General features: G+C 41.7%; 1 protein-coding gene across 7 annotated transcripts in view; it reads right to left on the bottom strand.

Moving 5' to 3' along the window:
- Positions 1 to 15,508, bottom strand: part of LOC309696607 (forkhead box protein J3-like) — a 68,782-nt gene that overhangs the window by 49,460 nt on the left and 3,814 nt on the right. For 3 of the 7 annotated variants that reach the window (XM_082517888.1, XM_082517887.1, XM_082517893.1), the window contains 2 exons: positions 9,897 to 10,020; positions 9,091 to 9,577 (listed from right to left, as the gene is read on the bottom strand). In XM_082517888.1, coding sequence (XP_082374014.1) covers positions 9,091 to 9,456 — 366 coding nt within the window. In that variant the 5' untranslated portion in view covers positions 9,457 to 9,577; positions 9,897 to 10,020. Of the gene's footprint in view, positions 1 to 9,090; positions 9,578 to 9,896; positions 10,021 to 10,114; positions 10,533 to 15,508 lie in introns of those variants that run through there. The other 4 variants (XM_082517890.1, XM_082517889.1, XM_082517891.1 and 1 more) reach the window with 3 other exon arrangements.

Below are 15,508 nucleotides of genomic sequence, written 5' to 3'. Positions count from 1 at the left end.
TATTATTTGCTAAAAACTGTGCCTAAGCAGGGCTGCTTTAACTTTGGTAAATCAGAAAACCATCAGCCATTTGCTTTTTTTTCTAGGACACGCTTTGACGCAACCCAGGGTCTGATAAAGAACAGGCTCGTGTCAGACAGGAAACAAACCCCATAACTAGGGAAGAAGCTCATTCTGTGGTATAACTGTTGCATTCCAAAGTGCTAGGGAAACCGGCCTAAAGCCTATTATTAGCCATATGGAGAGTGCTGCAGGCCTGACTGGTTAGAGAGGGAAACACAGTGTTGGATGAGCGCCAAATGCTCGAGGAGATAGCAAGAGAAATTCCTGGCTTTTAATTAAGAATTTAATAGTGAGACTCATATTAGTGATTAGTATGTAATTAAAAGCTCTAGCAGTGTTTCGTACACAAGTATAATTAATAGCTGCATCTATGCATGTGTGCGAGTGTGGACACAGCTTAAAACGGAAAAAAAGCTAATTATCTTAGTCTGCCTTTCAATCAATAGCAGCAATTTATATTTAAATACAACTGTGGTGGAAGTTTATATATATTATGGCTTAAATCGTCTCATAAAAAGAACAGGGGCTAGGACTGCTTCACAGCTCACCATCAAAGCTGAACTGTCAAAGTCCAAGTTAAAGGAACATATTACACCAAAAATAAATAAATAAATAAATAAATAAATAAATAATAATAGCTTTGCAAGCTCCTTTGACAACGATGACCTGGATGACTGAGAACTTTCACAGACACCAAAAATAAATAGTTTTTTTCCCCTACATCAGGGTGAGTTGCCCATCTAAAGAAAACCTTGGAAGCAATGTCTCTTTCCAAAAATCATGAACTGATTTCTTAAAATAAAATAATAATAATCATATTAATTTTTTTTTTCCAACCAAATAACACCCAGATAGATAAACAGCACTACCAGGCAAAAAACACCTAAACTTAACTTTTCGAGTAAACTATCCCTTTAAAAGTGAACAATGAACTGTGGCCACAACTGCTTGTCATTAACTTTAACAGCCGACCTTTAACAGAAAGAGGAAGTTAACAGCATTTGTTGCATGACCGCCGTTTTGCTCCAAGCAGTGATGAGAGACCAGCCAGTTTAGTAGGGCAGTTCCCACGGCAACTTGCTCTAGTCGTGTTAAAAGTGAGTCTGTTAACACTAATTTAATTTATTGCAGTGCCCCACAGTGGTCAGCCCGTGCTTTTGTTCTACTTTGGTGTCAACGCAAAGAAGAAACTCATGCAATCGAACACCATTCAGGAGTTCAGTGGGATGATTCAAATAGTCTGTCCTCTTTTTTTTCCTCTTTACCAAATGGATCTGTCAGGATAATGAGGAGTTTAGGTGTATTTCTGTGACTTGAAAGTATGCAGCGTGTAAATGTATACACAACTGAAACACAAAACAAAATTCTCTGCATCGGCCAATGCACATTTATTTCATATTCTCATATATTTACAAGAGATTGAGGTGTTTGTTTTCGTGAAATGATACGGTTTTTCCAGTTTAGAGAGCTTAAAAAAACCCTTTTTAAGAGTATTTCATACAATAAAAAAACTGCTGCCTTTTTTCCCCTCTCCCTAGTAAAGGAAACGAGAGCCACTGTCAGCCTTTATTGTTTTTTTTCTTGTAAGGTTAATGAACACAGCGCTCAAATTTCAGATAGTTACTGCACTGAAGCATATGCATACCTATACTGAAGACTGAACACTACATGGTTTATTACGATAGCTTAACAACTACCGTTGCAATGCACTTCCCTGTGGCTTAAGCCACTTCATGCACGATCACTGCAAATTTCCCATAAGACATTACATTCTAACAACTTCCTTGAAGCGAAAGCCTCGGCCAGGAACTAAAGTAACACTCCAATGCTGCTTCTCTCATCAGTTAACCATGAGCGCAGAGCATGCGGGCCCATGCACTAACATTATGATGCAGTGCAGATGCGCACAGACACACATCTGTACAGCCGACTGGTTTTATGTGACACGCAAACTGAGAATAGTAAGGTACATGATTAAGGTAAGTAAGACACAGTTCTGTAGCTCTATGTCGCTTAGTAATGTGGGGGAGAAACACACAGCGGCTGTAGAAACATATCCAACCCTGTACACACGTACCACTACACCACTGGAGCTGTGCAGACACACTGACTGTACAGTGACAAAAATGGAGATGTGCTCATAAGACACAAACTTAGGTGCTTCAGTGCACCTACAGCAACAAAATGACTCCCTGCAGCCAATGACAACACTGGAGTTCCTCCACATACTTAAGTACTCTTGACATCGAGCATCGACCTTCACTGCGCTCAGCCGCAGATCTCCCTTGGAGCAGGCATGAAGGGACGGGACTCAGAATAATGGCCTGGTGCTGATTCATATCAGGTGATTGTCTATGACATACAATGTTCAGCCAAAGGCCACTGCGCCAGTGCTGCCCTTTACAACGTCACATTAGGCCTTGCTAATTTGCAGCCAATTAGCCTGGCTGCATGCGAGCTAGCCTGAGGCCACAGGGGTTGCAAGAGAGCAGGTGAGTAAGTGCAGACTGCCATTTGGTGAAGGTACAGGTCTAGGCGGCATTTCTTAAGCGGTGAGTAATAGGAAGACCTTCACATTTCAAAGATAATATAATGTTAAGATGAGGTCTGAGTAGGTCACATTTTTCTAGCATTATATTCAGAATACAAAATCATAGCGAATACAGAAATTTACTTAATAAATTCCATTAAAATAAACAAAAATATACAAAAGAAAAGAGGAAGGGCCTTTTCTGGTTCTTAGAGCAATCTTAATTTGCTTGTTAAGTCAGGACCGCTATCATCAAGAGCAGATTTCTATCTGAAGTAACTTATATTTGCCAGCGTTGACCTTCTCTGTCCTTCCTTGTGTATGTGCAGAAAGCTGGAAGAGGGGGTTAGAATCAGCACGCAGGACACAGCAGACATGCTATGTTAACAACAGATATGACATGGATTACAACGGATGGGGTGGGGGCGGGTTGCAAAGCAGCTTGCCAATCCAACAGGTGGCAAACTAAATATGCAAAATAGTGTGAGCTTTATCATACAGCCAACTGGATGTGCAGAAAGTTATCATCTGAGTTATCAGCCTGTGTGAACTGGCTTTAAGATTAGCTGGTCTGCCAGTATAGTGCCATGCTTCATGTCTGGAAACCATAGATAAAAGATAAACTACTTCGAATGCCATGAAGCTTTCACATGCAACAAACTGCCCCAGCGAACACAATGAAACATGTTCCAGTTTGATTTGCTCGATAAAGACCATAAACTATTAATCCACTATCAAAATTACTTATTATTTGACTAATCCTTTCAAGATTTAACACAAAGAGAGGAACTTCATTATCCACCGAGCTAGAAAACATTATTTTGTGGGAAAATATTGTGAGGAAAACAACCTCTGGCAACACAAATAAAGGCAGTGCAATTTAAAAATATTCAAACTGCATAAAATGAAAGCTAATTAAGATAAAACAAAATGCACTAAATAGAAAACACTGTGGGCCACATGTTGAAGGTCAGCAGTAAGTTTAAAATCCTGACTGCACAGCTTGACCTGATGGCCAAGCGGTCAGGGCGCACACCTCGTGATCAAAGATGCCCTCAGCAGCTGAGTTGCCCATTGCCTCTAGTTGCTGCATTTCATTAACTTGCTCTCGTTCCCATATCTATCTATCTATCTTGGAATAAAAAAAAGTATTTAATTACAGATGACTTTACTTTTACAAAGTGAACAGAGGCAAAAAGGCAGAAGAAAAGATAAAAGAACTCCTGTGTGGCTTCGGTTTCCTGCTGCGTAGTCATTATGAGTTGTGGCAAAGGTAGATTCAACAGTGGAGGGACACGTGGGTGTGAAAAGGATGCGAGGGGGCTACAGAGGGCATGGGAAAGTAGAGCAGTGTAGGGTGTGGGACGCAGGCAGGGAGAGAGGGTGAGGCTGGTAAAGATAACATAAGAGAGATAATGCTGTTGCAGTGATACAAAATAATATGACGCAGCCTGATGCAACACCGTTTGCATTCCCCTCCAATCTCCACTCCAGTTTATTCCTCCGCTTCCAAATAAAAAAAGATAAACAAAAATACGGAAATGCTACGCATGCATGTTACACAAGCTGAATTTAGAAGCTTTAACGAGGTCTGTAAACAAATCGCTTATGCATGCATGTGCTTTTTAATTTCATCTTTTTTTTTTGATTACACATTCTCAATCTCCTCCACAGCTCCAGAGGAAGCCTGTCATCATTACTTCTCAGATGTAAAAGAGCGCTCCATTTTTTTTCCCAGCTAAGACACAAAAATCTCATGACCTTGGAAATTTACATGATTATAACAGCGAATTATTCCTCTCTTTAACGTGCTGCATTCGCAAGCATGGCTCGAGTCTAGACGCCACACGTATGACAATCTCACGGCGGTCGACGACTGTATGCTGAAGTTGGTAAACGTGTTTGCGTTTGTGATGTGCGGTGTGGTGTGTTTACGGTGTGTATGGCTGTGTGTGTGTGTCCTGGTTTCAACTCTGCCGTTCTTGCACTCTCACATTATCATACAGAGCAGACGGAGTGCGTGTGTTGGGTAGTAAAACTCTCCTCTGCTCTCTGACAGCACTCCCCCCTACGCACACACACACACACACACTCACACACACCTCCCATCTCGTCTCCTGCTGAGCTCCCCGTGTGTAATCTGTAGACTGCACACGTACACTGCTTACCTGAGTGGGACTCTCTCTGCAAGTGTACAAGCTTGTGTGCGTGTGTGTATCTGTGTGCGCGCATGCATGCACGTGCGGCAGAGGGTGAAGGAGACGGCAAACACGAGAGACCACGTATGAGGTGTTTTCTGAAAGCTTGGCTCGGTACATGCAGAAAACACGCTTCTTGAGAGCGAGCGTTTGCAACGTGTGCACGAGCGAGCCCGGCACTGTCTGCCGAACGTAGCTCCAAGACAATCCTTGTGTCTGTCTCCTACTGTGTACAGCTGACAGCAATCACCTGAACTGGAATGAACCGGACTTACGTAACTTTCCCTGCGAAAGCCACGGCTGGCCTGAGAGTGAGGAGTTGGGTCATCCAGGAAGCAAAAGTTTATAGCCATTTCCTCAAAGATGAATATAGGGGGGGGGGAAGAGAAAAAAAGCTTCATCGTGGTGACTTACATTTACATCTATAGTTCTAATTCATCTGCAGGTTGATGATTTTGAAATATTTTTTCTCTTCTCAGACATATCAGAGTTCAACCAGCGTACTACAAGTGGCTTTCTGGCCCTAAGGTGATCTTATACTGGACAGAAGCATCCTCATTTGCAACAATTAGTTGTAAAAAGTTGGAAAGTGATTTGATCAGCCTACTAATCTCATTATCTGTCTTTACATTTGTTTTAAAAATTGCTAGAAAGAACAACAAAGAAGTAAGAAAATCCTGATAACAATGACATAGCGACACCATGTGTTTTGTTTCCTAGCAACAAGAACACAAGCCCTGGCATGTCTGAGAGCCAGATCAGCTTGTCAGCTTCCAATGGCAATTTAGTACCTAAAAAAGGGAGCTACTTCAACGTCCTCCAACAAAGCTGAATACTTTGCAAAATGTGCAATAAATATGTTCTCAGTGGAAGTGGAAACAACAAACCTTGAGGCAAAAATATAAAAAACGTTGAGCACAACCAGCCCAAAAAAGCATGTAAGCAGATGTTAGCAGCTATTGATGTGCAACAAAACTAAATAAATAAATGTAGTGCTGGCTACTTGCACTCCAAATGATGGTTTCCCATCATTTTTACGAATTGTGCAAAAAAGGAGAGATTTAAGCAACTGGTTAAAAAGTTCAGCTCAACGTTCTCAGATAGAAAATATTCTTCAATTTCAATTATATTGTGCAGGTGCTTGATGAGATACAAGGTTAAAATCCTTTAGTTTAGCAAAAGCAGTAACTAAAGTGTTAAGCACTTGCATTATCTTTCACTTGCGGCTGCTTTTGTGCTTACATTTACTTTATTCAGTGTCACAACTATTGCACTATGAAAAGGCCATTCAGACACAACGCGACAGCGACACTGGTGCTCTCTGAAATCCACAAGTAGTGATACCAATACTTTGTTTCTAGCCTTTAACATCAGCATGTAGCCCACTTAATTGTGCTATATAGATTCTTGTTCTGGAAATAAAAAAATATACTTCAAACATGCACTATAACAAAAATGGCGGAACCTTTTTATGTTGAGCGCCAGTGCATATAGTACATTTGATTGTCATCAATGACAGCAGCTCATTTGAAAAGAAGGATAGAAAATGGCTTTCAAATGCTGCTGCCAGAAAGCAGCAATCCACTACAAAATGCTGTTCAGTATTTCCCCCCCTGTATCTTCATAAATACAATTATCTCAAATTTGTATATTTTGATACAATTTTGAGGCTACATCGCTCACTTCTACGAATAAGTAGGCAAATTGTATGTCCAGTGATGAAGGAAAGCTAAATCATTCATTGCTAAATGTAAATAACATTAAATATGATTTGGTGCACTCATGTCGGAATATATGCGTGCTCTTTTCCCTTCACGTTGAAAGCAGGTGGACACCGATACATTTTTTAGGCAGAAACTCCTTTTTCTTAGAGAGTTACAATCATGCTCATTTCCAGATAGATAGATAGATACATTACTGATCCCACAATGGAAATTGTTGTGTTACAGCAGCACGATAAAGTGTAAAAACAGTATAGTTACAGGCACCTTTTTAAGGCCTTATGCTATAAGCTGCAGGAATTTATATATACAACAGTGATAAAAAATGAAGTTAGTTAAACAACAGTAAAAGTTATTTTCTTGCACTCAACTTGAGTCGATTTGGATGATTCACAGTTCAAAATAATCTCTATATATCTTACACTCGACCTGACTACAACAACTCCTTCTTGCTGGCTTCCTCCATATTTAAGAGAATTCTTTCTTTGATTGGCAGCATGTGAACAGCTGCCAATCAGCAGATGGATGAAAAGAGTGAAATGCAGCGTTACGTTAGCTAACATAATAGTCTAAAAGTCTACAATATATTTTATTAAATCGATCTATACTGACAAATGAAAACACTGTGTAGTTTTATAGAGCTCTGGCCTAGAAAGAATCCAACAAAACTCTGGGTTATGTGTCTTGCAAAAAACTCCCTGCACGAGTGTAGTGAACAAATGCCAGAACGTGTGAAAAGGAAAGCTCAACGGCATCAGCATAGCGCCTTAATGATGCTACTAGAATGCAGCTACACACACAAATCAATGAATCTAGCTGTATAATTACGGGATACTAAAACATACTGGCACTCAAATACAACCAGCAGGAAAGGCAGTCATGAGCTGCAGCGAGAGAAATCCTGGATGGTCTCTATAACCCCCATTCTCTCTATCCGAACAGAAAACTAATTGATTGAATCCTGCTAACTGGTAAGAAGCTCTTCCAACACAACCTGGCTTTTATCATAACCTTTTTGTCTCCGTACCTGGCATGCCTCCGTTCAGGGAACGGTGTGCTGAAGATTATAGACGGGGAACAGACGCGGGGAAAAGAAGAGAGGAGGGGAGTGAGTGAGTGAATATGAGAGTGAAGGAGAATAGGGGAGAGGGGGTTTGGTGGAGAGCAAGTGTTTGGGAGATGAAGATAGAAAGCGTAAGACTGAGAAATAATGAGAGAAGAAGAAAAATGTTCTTGCTCTCAGAGAGATGAATTGGTTGATAGTTTGCAGACAGCCTTTCCAGTGTCAGGAGAAGGACTATATCCATTCCCTTCTTTGCTAATAAGGCAGAGAATCCCCAAGACACAACCGCAGGGATCTATTCATTTGTCTCCAATAACACAGCCACCTTTCTGCTCATATTAGCCAGGATTTGCATAGCTACATTTGCATAAGGATTTAATAATATCATCTGAATGAGACGAAATGCATCTGTCAATCATTCTTGGTTCACTAACAGGGTTCTGTGCTCTTCTGGGTTACAACTGGTTCAGGGTTATGCATTCTGATCACTAGCATTATGAGTGTGTGAGGATATGGGTGTGAAATAGCATAGAAACCTGAATTAAGTATCCAGTTTCCGTTTTCAGTCCAATCTATTCCCCTACAAATCCCCTAGCAAATCTAGGTTTAGCTTAAAATGTCTAAGATGTAAAACATATAATCGATTCGACTGATATAAGATACAGCATTTAAAGAAGCATGTTGGACTGATGCTTAATAGAAGCGGGCAGTATTCTGAGCTCTAGAATAAAACTACAAACTTCTACCTGGAGGTTTATTTTACAGCATCTAACAATGACCAAACAATGTCGATTATCTCCAGTCCTAACAGATGATAAACTTCATCAGTGTCTGTATATAAATCTTCAATTTGACAGTTAATCATTTAATCAGTTGAATAGTAAAGGAGGCAAACAACTAAAATCGAAAAATAAATGTAAAAATGCAAGAAAAGTTTTGCCGTAAAAAAACAGCCTTGACTAAATGTCAATACATCCATCTAACTGTACTATAGAGTTTAAATAAAAAACCCCACAAAAAACTAACACACTGGATAGTGTGTATATATACAACATTGTATATTGTCGCAGTTCAAGGTTGTGGAGTCTGCCTACAGATGATTCTGAGACAGGAAAGACCGGAGCTTGCTGGTTAACAGCGAATGAACCTTTAAAATAAGAGGACGAAGATTGTTTAATAGTAAATCACTGACCATGTCGTTGTCTTGAATGAATGAAAAAGCTAAAATAAAGTACACTTCGATGAACCACCCAGTTTAATCTTTATACTAGGCTGGTGATGTACCACATGATCAGACCTGGAGCACTTTTGGATCCTTTCAGCTTCGCTATAAATTTGACATACAAAGATGCTGAAAGACAGACCTAAATAAATCATTGAATAAATAAAATATTACAAAACTGTTAGCCATCATAATTTGTGAAAAAAAATTCCCATTCTGAAATCAGACTCACATTAGAACCAGTTCACCTGCAGACAACAAGAACAAAACACAGTTTTTATATCCTGTCCTACCTTCCATCCGCTGCCTGCCTCTCTGTAGTAAGGGAAGTTGTCGCAGATCCACTGGTAGATCTCGCTGAGGGTCATCCGTTTGCGCGGTGAGCCGTTGATAGCAAAGGTGATGAGGCTGGCGTAGCTGTAGGGCGGTTTACCATCTCTGTGCTGTGCTGCTTCCTCTTGGTCCAGTGTGGTTCCTGGGTCCAAATGTACCATTTTCTTGCCAGGTCCGTGCCCGTGATGGTGCCCGTGGTGGTGGTGGTGCCCGTGGTGGTGGTGGCCATGGTGGTGTCCCGTGTCGGCCTTCTGAATGGCTGCCCTCATGCCGAGCTGGGGAAGCCAGTCCATTGAAGTAAGGCTGCTCTCCAGCTCAGAGGTCATAGTGTTTGTCTTGTCAGGGGTCAGGGGTCAAAAGGGAAGATGCACGGCTCAGGGACTTGGCGTATGGAGGATCTCCTGTTGGCTCACTGAATGGGTTCTGTGCAGCAGTCTTGGCTCAAGCCTAGAAGAGCAGGAGGTTTATTTACTATGTCTATTCATCTCCTTTAGCTGGAGCAGAAAGAACACTTGGCAGACACACACAGATGTTAACTTGCAGAATATTCTCCGCATACAGTGCAGCGCTGTATAATGGAAAACTAAATATTTTGGCATGTTGCTCACTTGTTCTGTCACAGTGTGAATAAATATGATATGCACCGTGAGCTATGGATATGTAAAAAACAAACAAACAAAAACTTTAATCAAATTGTTTCATTGCATTAATTATACAGTGATAAGCAAAGCTGCATGGGGGACTAGGTAAGAGTTAAGTTTCTTACTCTTCCCATTCCTTTCCATCTTTCTTTGGGCCACAGCATCTGAGGAAGTCACCGAAGTGAAAGGTAGAGCTCGTCCCTCGTGCATGTTCACAAGATCTTCATTTAGCCTCTGTAATGGCCGCTGCTGCAACGTACAAACACAAACCACACAAGACGGTGAGCTTGGACTGCCAGACATCCTTCATAAGATATTAATATCGCACAACCGTTCAACTGGCCTCGGCATCTGTCCAACCCGATTAAAACTCTTCTCTCTTTTTCTCTCTGTGTTCTGTCTATCTGGATTGCCTCGCACTCTCATTCCCTCCAAAGTGGAAATGGCAATTGGATCTGCCGAGTGACTAAAAGCTGGGGAATTGTTTTCACAAGTGCCTGCCAAATGGGGGGAACAGCTCGGGAGGAATTCCAACCCTCTGGAGGAGCCGAAAGGCTCGTCCCCTTCCCCTCTCTGACTACCCCTCCACACAGACACGCGTACACGCACGGAAACACACACTCGGTGTTCTAATTCTCCGACTCTCGACGTGCCTCACTCTTCTGTCAAGTCCACAACCACCCCACTGCCTCCCCCCTCAGGGTTTCAGGTCCTTGCCAGGCAGACCCAAAAAATGAAACCTCAATAACCCTCAACATTTGATTTTCGAAGCTATTTTTAGAGCAACACTGGACCTAAAACTGTACCTTCTGTTACACAGAGACTGAACTATTTTTTGGAAGTGGGCACTTTGAGCGTGATTCAGGACAAAACAAAGGGAATCATTTGGTACACCCAAGAGAAATTACTCACCAATTGTTCTGTACTTCAATCAGTCACAGAACATTTGTAGATTTGTCACTTTTGGGCTGAGAATGTCATGTAACTGTTACTCATCACAGGAGTGAAGATGCTGCATTCAAACCTCGCTCTGATTCAAGATCAGTTTCTTGTTTCGTGCGAGCACCAAGAACGAACGACATACGCTCTAAGGGATACAGGTAAATCTCAGAGGCCCAGAGTCTGAATAGTTAATAATGGTTGGATGAATTCAATCTCTTACTAATACAGAAATCTACAGCCAAACCTTTATCAACATCCTGCGAAATAACCTTCCAATGTCCTTGAACAACAAAGAGCCCACTGGCCCACGCACAGTCTCCATTCATGCTGTATATAATCAAGGTGGGAGAACTTCAATGAGCCTGCCTACCACCACAAACGTACAGACGAACACAAACCCCTCTGTCTGTCTTTTCACCAATCCCCCTGGAGAGCAAAATATACAAGGAAGAAAAAGAAGTGAAATGCCCAGCTCCTGCAAAACCCTGCTTAATTACACATGGAAAAAAATACATATTTAGCACCAGACTCATCAAGCTAAACAACCCAGGCAAGGGGTGGAGGGGGGGGACTAGTGCAAGGAAAGCGGCACTGACAGAAGAGATGTGCCCGATGAGGCTTTTTGCACAAAACTACCCCTGTCCCCCTCCTCAAGGCCCTGCCACTGTGGGAGAAGCTTCTTCCAACCCCCTCTTCGAAATCCCAGGAAGCTATCTTAATTAGTGCACCTTCTTCTTCTTCTTTTTTTTTTTTTGCTAAAGGGAATGTAGCATTACTAGTTGCAGTGGTGCAGGGTATGTGGGGAAGGGGGTGGTGACACACAAGACACAGAACAACAAGTACTTATTTTCCCCTCATTAAAAAGGAGGATCAAGCTGCAAATCAGCCTGCCACAAGCCTCGACCTGCCGTGGCTGCTGTTGTTGAGAAGTTTTGGGAGCGTGGGCTGGCTGCACGGTGGCACGGTGTAGCTTCACACCGCTAGCATAGTGAGGTGTTGGGATGATGAGTAATAGAAGAGAGCACAGAGAGAAGACTTGACTTGGCTTCTGGGGAGAGGAGCCCTGCTGGGCGGGTAGACGCAACCAATTACCTAGTTGGCTCAGTCAACTGGGCCCACGGTGACTAAGCTAACCTCAGCACTGTGCCTTTTATTTTATGATATCGACTGTGTTTCACAACAGGGATCAAGGAAGAAAAGTGATAACTGGAGAAAAGAGATCTCAGTCACTGTATATCTCTGCAGATCAGGGAGACATCAGCCTTCTGTAGAAATACACTATACTACACCAAATGCATACGTGTTTGAGTGCTAGACTCTATTAAAAAGTGCCAAATACGTTATCAGAAAGGACAGTTTATTCATGACAAGTAATTGTCCATGGTTTTCTATGTTGAAAAAGCAGTGCATACTTTCTAAAATGATGTACAGTGGCAGAGTTTGAGTATTGCGAATGCTCCTTTGGTTCAAATACTTGAATAAAACCCCCCATATAGTTCACTCATGTCTGCCGTTTGATGATGGCATAAAATTTTTCAATAGAAAAAGCACCCCCCCCCCCCAAAAAAAAAAAAAAGGTTCTTCTTGTTGCATTACTTCGAATGCGGTGACTGGGCAGTGATGCAAACAACACAATTCCTGCTGATACTTGTCAAAACCTTACAAGGCTGAACTCTGCATCCCTCTTCAGGAAACATCAAAAACAACATACAGACAAGATCTATTTCAAAGAGACTGTTGTTGAAGAGGAAATAAAGGTGGCGATGAAATGAGAAGATTCTGGCAGAGGATCACACAGAAACGGCACGGGTTCATTAAACAGGGTTTCAGTATGGTTGTGCATATTCAGAGACAGAAGCGGTTTGCATTACGCTTAAAAAACAAGATATTTTAGATTTCTTATCTTTCACCCATCAAAGAACAAAAAAAGAAGAATGTAAAATATTAACTTTCTTAGTGTGACAGTTGTGATATATTAGTTGGCAGTTAAAGAAGAGATTACAAGCATTTTTTTTTTAAAAAAAGCAAGGATTTAGACATTTATGAACAAGAAATCTCTTTCCTCCTAAGAATTTAAACGCATCACTCTCTGCACTGTGGATAGAGCTTTCATGACTGTGAACATTGTCCCTTTAAAAGAGTTGAGGGTATGTGTGTGATTGAATGTATTCACCCATTAGACTTTGTAGCTGTGATGCACTCACTCAGCTGTATGCATCACTAACAGCTAACAGTCCCCTGCTGCTAGCAGGCTTTTAGACTGAGAGAGGCTTTACAGTTCTGCATTTTAATAGAGAACTTTGAATGGAGTGACGGGGGATGGGTGAGAGAAAGCGAGGTGGGCTGGGGGGAGGAGGAGGGAGCCAAAAGGAAAGAGGCATCAAAATATTTTCAGAGGAAAATGAAGTAATGACAAAATACCCACCCGGAGCGTGCAGAGCAGAGGGGGTTTCTGGGAAGGACTGCCTTGGCAAGGGTAAGGCTAATGTGTCAAAAGAAAAGTCTGTAGGCACACTGAGCGCTGTCATGTCTCAAAGTGTGGGCCATTCAAAGGAAGAAGGAAAAGGTCCAAAAAACCCGTATTGAACATCTTAATTACTTTCTGCTTCAGCACAGAAAGCACACCCCTGAAAAGGTTCAATTATGAGATATCAAGGCAAATCAGATGCCCTCGCAGTGGCTGTTTCCTTATCCCTCAATGGAGCTGGGTTAAGCAATTATAACTTGATACTGTCTACTTGTTTTTAAAAGGAGACCTGGAGAGGCATCGATGTAACGCACTGTTACACAGTGAGATACATTGAGTCTTTAAAGAAGAGAGTGGTCAGGAAAATGAAAGTTTGAAAGAAAGAAGAAGAAGAAGAAAAAAAGTGGATACATTCATACCAAGGATAATAATTTATCCATAACAGAACAACACTTTAATCATTTTTTTTCTCTGGGTGTGTGTGTGTGTGTGTGTATGAAACCTGCTGGCTGGCTCGTGTCAACCGAGTCAATCCGGTGGCATCGCTACTGAAACAGAACATTACTGACTCACACTGTTTTTCTCAAGTCTGAAAGAAAACCTGACTGAAAGAAGGCAAGAAAAATCAGTAGGTTCCACTGAATCCCTCAAGGCCTAGAATAAAATATTTAACTCGCTAAGCCCACACAGAACATTACACCTGAAAACATCTGCCAAGGTAGAGGGAGTTAGCGACCCAGAAGACTTACTAGCACCAACTAGGAAAGAGCTATCAAAATTCCAGATTCTGACAACGGCAAAGTTAAAAAGGCATATTTTGTCATAAATAAAACATAGGAGTGCAGCATTTCGGAAAAATCCCCCAACGAAAGGTCCCGAGAGAGCGATGGGATGCTGTTTGTGAACTCACGCTTCGCACAGTAAAGAGGGCTATAGCACTGCGTCACCACGACTCAAACTACATTCCCACATCCAGCCCTATTCAGCGAGGACTAGTCCTCTTTAAAAATTCATTAATTTACAGCAAAAATAGATTAAAGCGCCCAACTGCACCAACCTAAAAAAGTTTGGCTTGTGAATAGCATTAATAATGGAAGCAAGCATCCAAAAACCTAGAGGCCCTGGCTTGGAGGCATGGCTTAGGTTTTGTTGCACTTTATAATGGAGAGTCATTTACATTTTTAGAAGTATTACAGCTTTTTGATGCTTGTTTATAATTGCATTGTTTTACATGCAAATTGGCTAACAATTGTTACTCATTAAAACCTAACCAGAGTAGCAGAGCGCTCTCAGCTTGTGCAAGATGCAAGCTTTACATCAGGTTAGCAGTGGAAGCTTTGCATCTCTCGTCTTGCAGGCAACGCTGCTGGCGAGTTCAATCCAAATGACGGCCCTTTAAAAGTGATCATCCCCTATCTTATCTTTTACTTATCTTTCTTTTTTCTTTCCCCCTCCAAATCATAGCAATGCTTTTACTAACAGAATCAAAGAGGATTTTGACAAGATAAAAGGATTTGCTACATTCGAATTCAAATTATGTGTACTTTCCTGGGGACATGACAAAAAATCACAGTGACTGGGAGCACTCAGGGAACTTAGAGGGACTTAAAAAGAGAGAAAGTCTGCTCTAATGCCTTGTCGAAAATATCGCCTTCCCAGCCAGACGACGGAGACCGCCGCGTTAGATTGCCAAACATCATCTGCGTAGATATGTATATCAGCCAAAACATAAAAACAACTAAAAGGGGAAATGAACAGCTATCAAGTATGACTAATAATCATCTCATTACAATGCAGCGTAATGCTGGGAAACCTCAGTTCCTGCATTCATGTGTATGTTACTTTCAAATATGCCACCCACTTAAAAATGATTGCAGACCATGCTCCCTCCCCTTTGCTACAGCAAAAGACAGCACATCAGCACATGACGCCTCGCCACATCGGCATAAGAGCTCAGAAGCGGCTCAAGGAACACCACAGAGACCCCGAGGCTTTCAAAGCTCCCCAGATCCAAATCAGATCAAGCAGGATGCTCAGGTACAAGGCTGATGGGGTGGTGGTCACCCCAGTTTTAATCTTGTGGCTAATCAATGTATAGCAGCCAGGGCATGACGCTTTTCATATCTACGGGTAACATCGGGTCATCTAAACAATCACTTTAATTATTTAAACAGTTGATTATTGATTTGACCGGAGGTAATTAAAGTGACCTGATGCCCTAGTAACGCAGTAATGGCCTGGTAATTACAGAGGCAGATTAAAGGGTTTTCTTGCTAAACCAAACGAGACCACCTCCTCACCTCTTTTAATAGCTACTGCCACGCTATC

Source organism: Aulonocara stuartgranti (genome assembly GCF_965226115.1).
Source record: "Aulonocara stuartgranti genome assembly, chromosome: 20".
Classification (NCBI taxonomy): domain Eukaryota; kingdom Metazoa; phylum Chordata; class Actinopteri; order Cichliformes; family Cichlidae; genus Aulonocara; species Aulonocara stuartgranti.
The sequence above is the reverse complement of the archived record's forward strand: the minus strand, read 5'-3'. Positions and strand labels throughout refer to the sequence as shown.